The sequence below is a fragment of the Myotis lucifugus genome, unplaced genomic scaffold (genome assembly GCF_000147115.1).
Source record: "Myotis lucifugus unplaced genomic scaffold, Myoluc2.0 scaffold_504, whole genome shotgun sequence".
Classification (NCBI taxonomy): Eukaryota; Metazoa; Chordata; class Mammalia; order Chiroptera; family Vespertilionidae; genus Myotis; species Myotis lucifugus.
The window spans coordinates 67,013-80,450 of NW_005871552.1; the positions used below are offsets into that span (position 1 = coordinate 67,013).

A 13,438-nucleotide genomic window follows, 5' to 3' on the forward strand; every position below is an offset into this window, starting at 1 on the left:
GAGGCCTACTCCTACACGTATTATTTTCGGTAACAGAGTTTTCACTGTTCCCACGAAAACCCAGGCAACCTGGATTTCTCTCCGAAGCAGAATTATATAAGGAGCAAAGGAAACAGGAAATTAGCACATGTTGAGAGCTTACTATGTGCTAGATGCTGTAGTAGGAGTTTTTCTCTTTCCTTATTTAATTTCATCCTCACAATAGCCCAGACGTAGGGAATTGCCATCAGAAACATATGCAGGTCCATGTAGCTGCTAGTAAGAAGAAGACTCAGAAGGTGAGCCCCAGTCCACCTGAAGCCGAAACATCCTCTCTGTCATTCAGACATGCTATGGAGGATCCATGACCTAACTCAGCCCTTCATGCCCAGACCCTATACAGGGCTAGAGTGGGAGGAAGAGCTTGCTTGTCAGATCCGGCCATAACCCGATGAGCAATAGTCACAGTGACAGTAATTATAGCTGCTGCTCACTGAGTGTTTGCCAAGGATCCAGCACGACACCTAATGCTTAACAGAAATTCTTTCATGTAAATATCTGAGGTAGTCATCATGGGCCCGTTTACAGTTAAGAAAACAGAAGCCTAAAGGATTACTGACTTGCCCAGGGTCATGGAGCAATTAATTCTGTCCTATAACAAAGCCGGTGTTTGTAAGCACAGTTATGTATTATCTGTTCGGGGAAGAAGGCCCAGCTACTTAGATGCCATTATTCCCTGTTCCTTATCTGTTTACATCATGACAGTCGCCCTGGTCAGCAGGCCCAACAACCAAACTGAAGGAAGGTAGTAAAGCAGTGGAGCGTGATTCATACCCAAGCTAGGAACTTGTGTTTCAGTTCATTCTTTTGTTTGCATGTGGTCAAACTAACTGTAGGAAGTTTTCTGCATCTCAGTATTAATGAAATCAAAGAAGTGACAAAATGTCACATAAGCTTTTTTACAATATGCTGATGCCTAACTTAACTGAAAACTTTAAACTCTGATTGGAAGCCTGGAGTGTATATTTGAGCTATCTCCTTGAATTGGGGTGTCTCCCTTTACTTGCCTCCCATTCTTTCCTTAAAATAAGTTTTTGAGAAGTTCTTAATCTGTAACATACTTCGTCTTCATCTGTGATACCTTGTTACTGCTGCTGATTTATACCTGCTCAACACATGTTAAATATTAAATGTTAGCACAACTTTTAGCGATCACTCTGAGCATGATGCGGGGGTGGCGGGGAGTGGCGGGAGGGCTCCCTTCTTGTATTCCTTTCCTTCATAACTTGTTCTCTTTTGAATTTTTCAGCTTAGCTGTTACTTCTCAGGGGTAAGATTTCAGGGTTTTTTTTCTATCTCAGCATAATCTTAAAGATATTAAAATCAAAATACCTAATAATAGACTGCATTAATAGATTAGCTCCTTTTATAACTTTTTGTTTTTAAATGAAAGCTTTATATGAGTTATTTTGGGGTTTTGAATTTATAATACAATCATTTAAATAGTTTTTTCCCCTCTCCCATTGACAGTAAAACTGTAACTGCCACAAGATGTGAGCTAAAAAAAAAACACGGTAGATTTTGTACTTCATTGTCAGTCAGAGAGAGAAACATCTTGACAACTTTGAATTGAACCACAGAACTTGAGAGAATTTAGCTTTCTTTTGGAGCACCGCTCACCAAGTTGGACCTAGCAGTGGCAGGACAGAAGTTTAATGGATTCTTTTCCATTGGTTTGTTGTAGCATTTGGTCCTGGTCGTATTAGCAGAATGCAGGTCAAGCGATTAGGTGCGAAATATGTGGAATCAACCAACTTTATTGCTTGGTGACTTTAATAAGGTCCTGCAATAGTGAGAGGACCAGGTTCAGCCCCTGTGAAGGGTCTGTCTTCAGCTCTCATGTTCCAGAGCTGTGAGGGCCTGGTTGGGTGTTGGCGGGAACTGTGCTGGAGTGTTTGGAATGTGGGAAAGTGTGTCTCAGAGACAGGTTAAGGCATCAAGTCTGAGCTCTGCTGTTGTGGAGAGAGTATCTTGGCAGGTGCTCAGGGGATTCACAAAGGTGTGTCGGGTGCCCAGCACTCTCAGTGAGGGCATGAATACATAAAACATTGCTTCATTTGTAGGGAATTTTCTCTTTCCCAAGGAGAACATAGCAGAAAGTAAGACCATAGAATGTCGTGTATTGTGGCAATCCTGGGACAAAGGATGCTCGATAAACCCCACACAAAACAGTGCCATTTTCCTTAGTTATACATAGTAATATCTAAAGTACACGAAGAGTTAAGTATTAGAACCCTTTCTAGATAACAAAATGACCCATTTAAGTTTAAATAATATACCAGACATTGTACTAGGAACGTCCTTTGTTACCTTGTTTAGCCCTTAGAAAAACCCTATCAAGTACATACTCAATTTCTATAGGAAACCAAGGCTCAGAGAGTTATCAACTGGCCAAGTCAAATATAACGGGGGGGTTGTGGGGACTGTTTGATCCAGAGCTCACACATTGCACCAGAGGAAGCAGAGGGTTCTTTATGTACAAACATGAGGATTTCTGGCAGTTGTTCTGGATCAGAAACAATTACCAACCTGGACTTTCAGATGATGAAGTCGTGATAAAATCCAATGACCACTCCCCTTTGGAGCTTCTATTTTATGCACATATTATGTACTTCGTAAATATTTTTCTCTTAGGTTTTGCTGTTTCTATCCTATTTTCAGGAAGCAAATATATAATGTAAGCTCCCTTCTTTTATATTTATTATGATTAGTGTAGATTGATTGTGCTGTCTACTTTTCCTCTGCAGAATTCAAGGTACACAAAGGAAAACAATCCTGTGTGCCATTTATGCTGGAATAAACTGTCTTTGGGAAATGGTCCCAGGCAGTGTTTAATGGATGGGCTTCCGTAGCACTTGTTCTGGATGACTAAGTGGAGAGTGTCCCAGGGCCTGGAGAAACCCCAGCCTCGCCTGTAGGCTGACAGTAGTTGCCTGACACTGAGCAGACTGGCTACTCAGAATACTGATGGACAGTCCAGGGCCCGAGGTTCCGTAAGCACCCTGTTAGGCAGTGGTCACGGAGGAATGCCAGAGACATGGACCGTTTGTATTGACTGTTCTGTCATGATAGAGACATTGCTCCAAGTCTCTCTTCCCCCTTGCATTTAAAACAACACATTACACCTTTGACTTTTTGCCAAGAACCGTGAGTTTCACTGGAGTCTTGACTAGTCTGCTGAACTTTTCAAGCTGAAAGCCATAGGGTCGGAATATAAAAATTTAGAATCTTCATAGAGCAGCAATCTCCTCATACTATTACAGGTCTCCTTAGAGTCAGAAATGAGATCTGCAGTTGCTGCTGTTGGTCACCTGAGTGACCAGACTGGGAAAGTCCAGCGACCTCCCCAGGAGCTTTTTAATTACTCAAAGTGTGGTTTCCAGCCTAAGTGTGGGAAGTGAGATGTGTGCTGCTCTGGGCTGTGGGGCAGTTTGCTCAGTGCATTTTTGTGCCCTCCCCGTTCCTCCTGGCAACCCTTGGGTACCCCCACAAACCATCCAGGGGGAGCTTCGCCTGCTGGGTGTGGGAAACCACCCTTTGGAGCATTTTCTAAGGAGTTAATAACTTTCTATGGCACCCCAAAGGATCTTCCCAAATACAGAATTCCGCTCTGTAGATACCTTGGCATATTTCCAGTGTACCATGTAGCTTTTAGATTGTTTTGGATTCACCTAAGGTCAGAGATGTCTTACCTCTCGTAGTTCCTTCCTCTCCACTCTGGTTAGTTGAAAGATAAATAAGCAGAAACAGTCACCTATTGTGTTGACCACTTTTTAATCTCTTTTGTTGTTTTAGTTAATAAAAATAATGTGCTTACTATGAAAATCTGTAAAGTGAAGAAAAATAGAAAGTTACTTGATAGTCTGTTAATGTGTTTTACTCCACCTCTCATTTTTTAAAAAGAATATATTTTTATTGATTTTAGAGAGGAAGACAGAAGGAGAGAGAGATAGAAACATCAATGATGAGAGATAATCATTGATCGGCTGCCTCCTGCATGCTCCCTACTGGGGATCCAGCCCACAACCTGGGCAAGTGCCCTGACCAGGAATTGAACTGTGACCTCCTGGTTCATAGGTCAACACTCAACCACTGAGCCCCTCTGGCCGGGCTCCACCTGTCAATTTTTAAAAAAATATATATTTTATTGATTTTTTACAGAGAGGAAGGGAGAGAGATAGAGAGTTAGAAACATCAATGAGAGAGAAACATTGATCAGCTGCCTCCTGCACACTCCCTACTGGGGATGTGCCCGCAACCAAGGTACATGCCGTTGACCGGAATCGAATCTGGGACCCTTGAGTCTGCAGGCTGACGCTCTATCCACTGAGCAAAACCGGTTAGGGCTCCGCCTGTCATTTTTATACATCATTGGCATCATACTCTCTGAAAGTTAGTATCCTGTTTTTTCTCCATTAAAAAAACAACTATTGGCCAAATAATTTTTTTATCAGCATAATGTTTTATATTATATTTTTGTTGTCTTTTTAAAACAACATTCCTAATATCTTTTACAGGACAGTTTTTTAAAAATATAATTTATGTACAATAGAAGTAATCACTTTTAGATGTACAATTTGATTAGTTTTGACAAATCTGTACATTCATTTCACAATCACTATGATTGATATAGACCAGGTCTATCATGCCCCTTTGTAGTCATCCCTGCCTGCATGCCTAGATCCTGACAACCACTGATACATGCTTTCTATCACTGTGATTTTGCCTTTTTCAGAATATCATAGAAATGGAACCAGACAATAGGTAACCTTTCATTTAGTATAATGCATTTGAGATTCATTCATGTTGTTGTATGTATTTGTGGTTTATTCCTTATTGCTGAATAGTATTCTGCTTTATGGACATATTGCTGTTTATTTATCCACTAATGGCCTGGTGTATGGATTCGTGCACATTGAAAGGAAATTAATTAGAAGAAATATTTTAATATCGCTATTCACCCTTTCTCTATAATAGAAGTGTCAGAGGTACGTTATGCCAATAGTTGGTCTTCAGACATACTCTGTCGACAACACCCGCTTTCTTTCAGCTTCAGAATGTCAACAAAAACAACCAAATTCACAATCGACAATGACAGATCAAAACACACGCATACGATTGGCACCAGTGAGAGCTTTATATGTATCGTGCATGCGTGAGTCAACATTTATTTTTAAATTGCCAGTGTGCATCATATGTACCGGCCGTTTGGTTGGTTGGATGGATGGACGGTCGGTCATTTAGTCTTTTATATATATGGGTTTTGCCAGTTGGTGTTTAGATTGGTACCGGTTTTCAGCTACTAAGAATCAAGCTGCTATAAACATTTAGGTACAGGTTTTTGAATGGACTAATTTCATTTCTTTTGAGAAAATACCTGGGAGTGGAATTGCTGGGTCATATGGTAAGTGTATGTTTGACTTCATAAGAAACTGGCACACCGTTTGCTAAAGTAGCTGCACCATTTGCATTCCCACCAACAGGATAGGGAGGACCCAGTGGCTCTGTACATTGACAAGTACTGGTATTGTCCTTCTATAGCCATTCCGATGGGTATGTAGTGATATCTCATTGTTGCTTTGATTTGAATTTCCCTTATGACTAATTGATGTTAAGTATCTCTTTATGTGATGATTTGCCATCCCAGTCTCTCCTTTGGTGAAATGTTTGTTTATATATTTGCCCCTTTTTCCCTCACTGAGTTGTTTTCTTCTTATTCAGTTTTGAGAGTTCCTTATATATTCTGGATACAAGTTCTTTTGGGTGTTTTAAAAAATCTTCCAAACTTTTCATATTCTCTGTGTGTGTGTGTGTGTGTGTGTGTGTGCTTTACAGAGTTTTTAAAATTCTCTTAACAGTATTTTTCAAGTAGTAGAGGCCTTAAATTTTAACAAAATCCAATTTATCAATTTTTCTTGCATTATGCCTTTGGTATTATATTTAAGAAATCTTTGCCTAACTCAAGATTGCAGTGATTTTCTCCTATGTTTTCTTCTAGAAGTTTCATAATTTTAGGTTTTACATTTAAGTGTACAATCCATTTTTAATTAATCTTTGTAAAGGATGCAAGGTATGGATTGAGGTCCATCATAGTAGGAGGCAGATGTCCTTAAGTATCTCTTTTAAAAAAGAAAAATGGTTCCTAAATAATTTTTGCAATCTAGTAAAACAGGACTGTGAAGATGAGTTCCATGGAAAATGCTCCTTACCCACTAGCTCTGAGACTGATCCTTGGGCAGTCCACAGTGCTCTCTTTCTGGAAAGTGCTGGAAAGAACACCAGCCGTGACCCCCAGTTCGCCTGTGTCTGGGTCTTCTTTAAGGTTCCTAAAGTTCTGGTTCCTCTGTATATAGCCTTGTTCAGCAGCTGCACATTTTAGACAGTGAAAATTAGCATCTCTTTGACAGCAGGCTGTTGGCTTCCTGGGAACAACCATGCTCAATGTTGGGCTCCTTACTGAACAGGGGAAGGGACCCAATGTGTATGAAAAACTTGCTCTGTGCTGGGAACTTTGCTAGATCCCAGAGTCCTGTGTGGCATAAAGTAGAAGTCAGTCCATCTTATAGATGAGACAATGAAAGTTGTTCTGAGTCATCCAGCTAATAAAATGGGCAAGCCAGATTTGCCAACTCCAAAGTTCTTTCCATCATTTCTCACTAGATCTTCACAGAGTCACTACTGTGTCTATGGTGGCATGCCACCTACTCACACATGTTCCCATCCATCTAATGGCAGGTGCTACTATAAGTATGACAGTGCAGTTGCTTTTTAGTCATTTACCTTCCCCTGCCTCCCTTGGCTAGTTTTAATTCATTTTAATTCCTCACATTGGACATTGTGACCTTTACCTTTATAGTGGCTAATTGGCTGCTATTTCTTTGATGTGAATTATAAAAATGCCCTTATTGATATTTATTTTCCTGTCTCCCAATAGGTACTGTTTGAACATATGAGTGAGAAGGTCAGGCTAGTTAGGTTTATTATGGACCAATACAGCACTTAGTTATTCCAGGGAGGGCAGTGTTTCTGGTTTTTGTTTGTTTGTTTTGTTTTGTTTTTTAAATCTTTGTTCTTTTTATAACGGGATCACATGAATCTTTTTCATGTGCGTCATCTCCAGCCCATCTTCACTCCTCAGGAAAAGTCTTGCAGTCTTGAGAGTCCCAAGGCTTGCATGTTCAACACAGCAGTACAAACATTAGAGTCCCCCTCTCCTGGTCTGCTCCCCCTGTCTCTCTGGATTTTCTCTCAATAAGTGATCGGAAGTGGGATTTCTCATTTTAGCTGAAATGCCCATGTTATTTCAGATGTTCAGATCTCGTTCCTTTTAGGCATTCCTGTCATTAACAGTAGCCAGGCTCAGCTGAGCGATTTTCTACTTTGTGGGACACCGAACCTCATCGCTTCTTAAGACTTACTCTCCATTTCAGGCAGCATCAAAGACCTCTTCTCTTTTGAAATCTTGGAATGTTAGCAGCTGGGGTTGGCTCTGCCCATTTTCCCTGCCAACCCTGCAGTTATGGCTTAAATAAGGCATGACACCAGCGGTGCAGGGAGGGCCTGGCCCGCTACACTTTCCATTGTGAACACGCCTTTTCCTGACTTAGTTCCCGTTCACTCCGCTCCGGACATCGGCGCTCCAGGCCCTGACACATCTGTGCAGTTGCTGTTACAGAAAGTGGCATGGATGGAAAAGAAGGGCTTCTCACTTTGAGTTGAAGCTGTTTGTAATGGAAAAGGTTCCTTCAGTCCAAGAAGACCTTAGCCGGTGTCGCTGAGGTCGGAAAAAGCTACACGCTTCTTTGCCCTTTTGGGGATCTCAGAACCCACACTGGTCAGCTTCCCTCCACGCTGATCTCGGTGCCCGTTGCCCACAGACCACAGAAAGCCAGCCTTCTGGGACTCGGCGGGGCTCTTGGTGCTGTAGAAGGATGCAGACTCCATCTCAGCCACTCAGCCTCGCTGAGCCTCTTCTTGCATCTGTGAAATGGGGATATTTGTACCATCGTGAGGGCTTTTCTGAAGAGTAAATGACCTAAGTGCTCAGCATGGTGGCTAGCAAAGAATATGGTGTGTGTGCCACTGGGAGATGTTGTAAGTGTCTACGTGTTAACTCCTGTAAAATGACAGAGGCGAGGCAGCCGAGTGGGGAGGGAGGCACCTCATAGCCTATCCGGGATGTGTCTGTGGGGTCCCGCCGTTGGCTGGACACTGCTCTCCATAGACAAGACCTGCCTGGACTTTTCCCGCGTGGCTGTGCAGCTGCCCTGCCCTGTGATGGTGGCTCTGTTCTCCAGGGCCTGCCCTCTCCTCTCCGTGCTCATCTTGTTTTGTCCTTTCCCACCAGGAGGCGTCTCGGACAGCTCTGCCAAGCTCTTTGAAGTTCCTGACACGTGGTAGCCGAGGCCTGAGCAAGACAAGTCGTGGTGCTGTCGCTGGGAAGGAACCAGCGGCACCTTGGAAGCCATACCCTATTCAATAAGTGTGGTGTGGGAGGGCTTTGAAAACGGCGTCTCCTGGAAAAAGCTCAGCTTTTGTTTTTGTGGCTGTGTTTTTTTCCTTCCTTTCGATTGTAAATGCTGACACTCAGCACGGTTGTAGGCTGTTAAGGTGTACATTATTAACCAGTTATTTGTTGCTCATGTGAAACCTTTCCTGTGATGAATTAGCGTGTGTAAGAATCCACCTGATGGGGGGTGTCGGCTGTGAAATATGCAGAAAGAGATGACATCCTTGGGGGCTGTGATGACGAGTTTGGGGTTGAACTCCTTCCTGCTTCAAGGGGTTTCCTTGTCTCCTCACGCTCGTACTCCGCAGCAGTCCTAGCACATGGTTACCGTCTCCTAGTGGGGAAATAGGTTATGTCTGTCTGCTTCCCACCTTAGCTGCCTGAAAATATGAAGCTTTCAAGCTTATTTTTCCAGTAGAAAAATCTCTACCGATAAAGGAGCTTACCATATGCCTTGGCCTTGGCATATTTATTTAGAGTTATTTTTGCTAAGATGTGAGTTTCTTGCGCTGGGACAAGTAAAAAAGTTAATTTCTGTTTTTACATGTAGTGCTCTGTTCACTTGTCAGTGTGGTTGTCTCCTGTGTGTGGGTGGCTATCTGGGAGGAAGGTGGCATGTGTGTATACCTGTGTGTGTGTGCGTGTGTGAAATCATGGCAAAGCTACGTGTACCCGCCCTTCCTCTGTCGAAGCAGGTCACAATGGAGACGGAATTTTGTGGATCTACTTCAGTAGAGCTGCTTCATAGAGGTCATTGTTAGATATATAACATTTTTGTATCACAGAAATAATGAAAAATGTATTTCCAAAAGGTGAAAATTAAAGACATTTTCATAGGATTCTGGTTTTTTCCTTTCTTTCTTTCTTTCTTTTTTTTTTTAAATAAGTGAATGACATATTCAGTTTCTACATAGGTATCATTTCTCTCTAAAGATCAGCCCTGAAAAGCTGTGGTAAGTCACTGGAGCTTTTTTCTCTCTAACCCTATACCAGCCTGTGAGTCAGTCCCTGTGCTGGAGCTGCGCCCTCTGGTAAAGGCGGCGTGGGAGGCCTGTGTCTTTTCCACAGTGGGAGGAACCTGAGCCTGCACAACTGACCGGAACTGCAAACTGGTGTTCTGCGAATTCAGATTTGTAAGACACTTCCCAATTAAGAGCCTCTTAACATTTCCCGTTCTACATCCTCTCCCTTCCGCAGGAGTCTGATAGCCACAAAGTTACAAACCCAAACTGGCCCCCCTTCCAAGCTGTCACTGCTCCCAGCTCAGTGGGAAACAGTAAAGGAAGGTACCAAGGCAGGGGCTTAAAGAGCGTGGCTGGGCTCTGCTGTCATTAAAACTTACAGGGAAAACAGCTCGTACTGGACACTGCTTTTTAACTAGTGAATAAGAGGGAAAACCACCTAAGATGGTGATTGATTTACATGTGAAAAGTACAAAAGGCCTAATGAGGGTGCCTTGCCAGGACATGCAGATTGAGGGGTGGTCTAACCAGCCCCAGGTCTTCAGCAAAAGAGAGATTGGCCTCTTGCCCTAAGGCCGTGGTCGGCAAACCGAGGCTCACGAGCCACATGCGGCTCTTGGCCCCTTGAGTGTGGCTCTTTCACAAAATACCGCGTGCGGGCACGCACGTACAGTGCGATTGAAACTTTCGTGGCCCATGTGCAGAAGTCAGTATTTTGTGGAAGAGCCACACTCAAGGGGCCAAAGAGCCGCATGTGGCTCGCGAGTCACGGTTTGCCGAGCCGCAGTTTGCCGACCACTGCCCAAGGTAATGAAATTCTTCATTGTCCCCTGAAGCCCAGAGCTTCCTGCTCCAAAAGCTTTGCACACAGGCAGGTTGTACCCTGTCAGAGAGGGGCTTGGTGAGGAGTGCTTTCGGGAAAGGACTTCTATTTCAGCTCCAGCTCTGTGGTTTTGGACACATCATTTACCCTCTCTGAACCTCAGTTTCCTCAATCATAAAATTAGGATAATAAACCTGCTTTACAGGGTGGCTGCAAGAACTCAGATTGTGTAAAATGCCCAACATGCACAGTGCACAATAAATTGTACTGTTATTTGAAGATTACGCTTTTGATCTGGAACTAGATGTGCTTCTGCAACTAGAACCCACATAGGCATGGTCAGCCTAATTTGGCTTAAAATTAAATACCCAGTGAAGCTCATACATGCCCTGGCCTCTATTTTCCCATCGGTAGCAAATGACTTAAACAGGTGAACTGGGTTGGCTCTTTCCCCCCTCTATACAGACCTTCTAGACCAGTGGTTCTCACCCTTCCTAATGCCACGACCCTTTAATACAGTTCCTCATGTTGTGGTGACCCCCAACCATAAAATTACTTTCGTTGCTACTTCATAACTATAATTTTGCTACTGTAAACAATATGTAATTATATATGTGTTTTCCGATGGTCTTAGGCGACCCCTGTGAAAGGGTTGTTCGACCCCCAAAGGGGTCGCGACCCACAGGTTGAGAACCGCTGTTCTAGGCTTTCTCGATGTCTCTTTCGAGCTTTGGCTTTTTGATAGTGAGGCCCAGGGGCATACTGTTGTGATGGGGCTGTGGCTCCCAGGTTTCTGGAAGACTGGCCAAATGGGGCAGGCCTGGCAGGGGGGCCCGCAGTGTCTCCCTGCCCCGAGTCTTGTAGTTCTTTGGTTTCGGAGTTGTGGTGGAGACTGAGCACTGCGGCTCTGTCTATTTTTATAGTTTTGTATTTGTCTATCCCCCCCCAACATTCTATTATGAAAATTTTCAAACATACAGAGAAGTTGAAAGAATTTATTCAGTGAACATGCATTTACTTACCACCTAGATTGTACAGTTTCCATTTTGCTGTTTGTGTTTTATTATATAAGCACTAGTGACCCAGTGCATGGATTCATGCACATTGAAAGGAAATTAATTAGAAGGTGGCCGGCAGGGTGGGACTGGGCGAGACGGGCCGGACACACCCTGGAGCCAGCCTCCCGCAGTCCCTCTGGTCCCTCCCCGGCCAGCTGCAACTGGGGTGGCACCGTGGCTCGAAGGGCATCTGTGGAGTGAGCGGGGTCCCTCCAGCAGGTGGGGTCCCTCAGCCTGGCCTTGGATCTGGCTGAAACTGGCAGTCTGACATCCCCTGAGGGGTCCTGGAATGTGAGAGGGCACTCTGCAAAGTTACTGTCTTACAGGGTGTGGAATGCAAACGCAAGTGTGCACTAAACCAGATTCGGGGCCGACAGTGCCCCAGCAACAACATAACCCATGGCCAAAGGTAGAATCATGTGGCCCCAAGAGGAATCGGGCTCCCTCCTCTCTGCTTTCGGGATGCGTCATCCAAGAACCGCAGCTGCCCAGTCACTGCAGCTCGGCAGCTCCTGCGTTGAGCGTCTGTCCCCTGGTGGTCAGTGTGCGTCATAGCTACCAATTGGATGGACACTTAGCATATTAGCCTTTTATATATACAGATTTGTCCATATTCCATCCATCCATGAATTCATCATTTCTCAATTGTAAACATCAGTACACTCCCCCTCCCAAATACTCCAGCTTGCTTGTCATTAGTGAGAATTTAATATTTGTTTATATTTGGGGGTCAGTGGGGGTAAAATTTATAGTGAAATGCTCAAATCTTAAGTGTACCATGAGCCTTAAAACTTAAAGGTTATCAAGCAACAAATGGGTTTATTCAACAGTAGCAGAGGAATTTCAATTCTGGACAAGCAAATTATGGGAAACATAGGCCAGATTGGAGACCAAAAGAGAAGAGCCCTCTTTTGTAAAGGAAAGGGGGGATTTGGGAGGGGTTGTTTTGAACAAAGGAGGAAAATGAGAGATGGAAGTGATGTGTTCTCATTGGTTGCGGGCAAGAGCAGTTGCTGTTTCTGGCGGAGAGGACATTTTCCTTCTGCTGAAGTATACAAGCTGCGACGAGGGGTAGTGCGGGAGAGTCCTCCACGGCTTTCCAGCTCTATTTTCTTTTATTAAATCTTCACCTGAAGATATTGATTTTAGAGAGAGAGGAAGGTGGGGGAGGGAGAAAAACATCACTTGGTTGCTGATCGAACGTGCAATCTAGGCATGTGCCCTAACCGGGAATCAAACCAGTGACCTTTCGGTGTATGGGATGACGCTCCAACCAACTGAGCCACACTGGCCAGGGCTCTGACTCCATTTTGAACGAGGCTTCCTTTATTCATTTTCACGTGTCAGGATGCAGAACATTACCGTCACCCAGAATATTCCCGAATGCTTCTTCCCAGCCAACCCCTTCCTCACACCCACCCCAGAGGCAACCACCAATCTGAATATTTTTAAAAAATATATTTTTATTGATTTCAGAGAGGGAAAGGGATAGAACAGTGGTCGGCAAATTGCGGCCCCTTGAGTGTGGCTCTTCCACAAAATACCGCGTGTGGGCGCGCACGTACAGTGCTATTGAAACTTTGTGGCCACACTCAAGGGGCCAAAGAGCTGCATGTGGCTTGTGAGCGGCAGTTTGCCGACCACTGGGATAGAAACCTCAGTGATGAGAAGGACTCATTCATCGGCTGCCTCCTGCAGGCCCCACACTGGTGATCGAGCCTGCAACCTGGGCATGTGCCCTGATTGGGAATCAAACTGTGAGCTCCCAGTTCATAGGTCGGCCTCAACCACTGAGCCACACTGGCCAGGCGATACATGTTTAGTTTTATAAGAAACTTCCAGATCTTTTTCCAAAATGGTCATATCATTTTATCCCCTCAACAGCAATGTATGAGAGTTCCTGTGGCTCTCGTCGTTGGCAACGTTTGGTGTGATCTGGCCATCCCAGTGGGTATATAGTATATCCCATTGCAGCTTTCCTTTGCAATTCCCTGATGACTAATGGTGATTTTCTCATTGGCCATTTGTATGTACTCCTCTGTAAAGT

General features: G+C 44.1%; 1 protein-coding gene across 1 annotated transcript in view; it reads left to right on the top strand.

Moving 5' to 3' along the window:
- The window catches only part of PARN (poly(A)-specific ribonuclease), a 42,282-nt gene extending 32,903 nt beyond the window's left edge, over positions 1-9,379 (top strand). Inside the window, exon 4 of the mRNA XM_023744976.1 lies at positions 8,387-9,379. Coding sequence (XP_023600744.1) covers positions 8,387-8,439 — 53 coding nt within the window. The 3' untranslated portion in view covers positions 8,440-9,379. The remainder of the gene's footprint in view (positions 1-8,386) is intronic.
- The last annotated feature ends 4,059 nt before the right edge of the window (positions 9,380-13,438 follow it).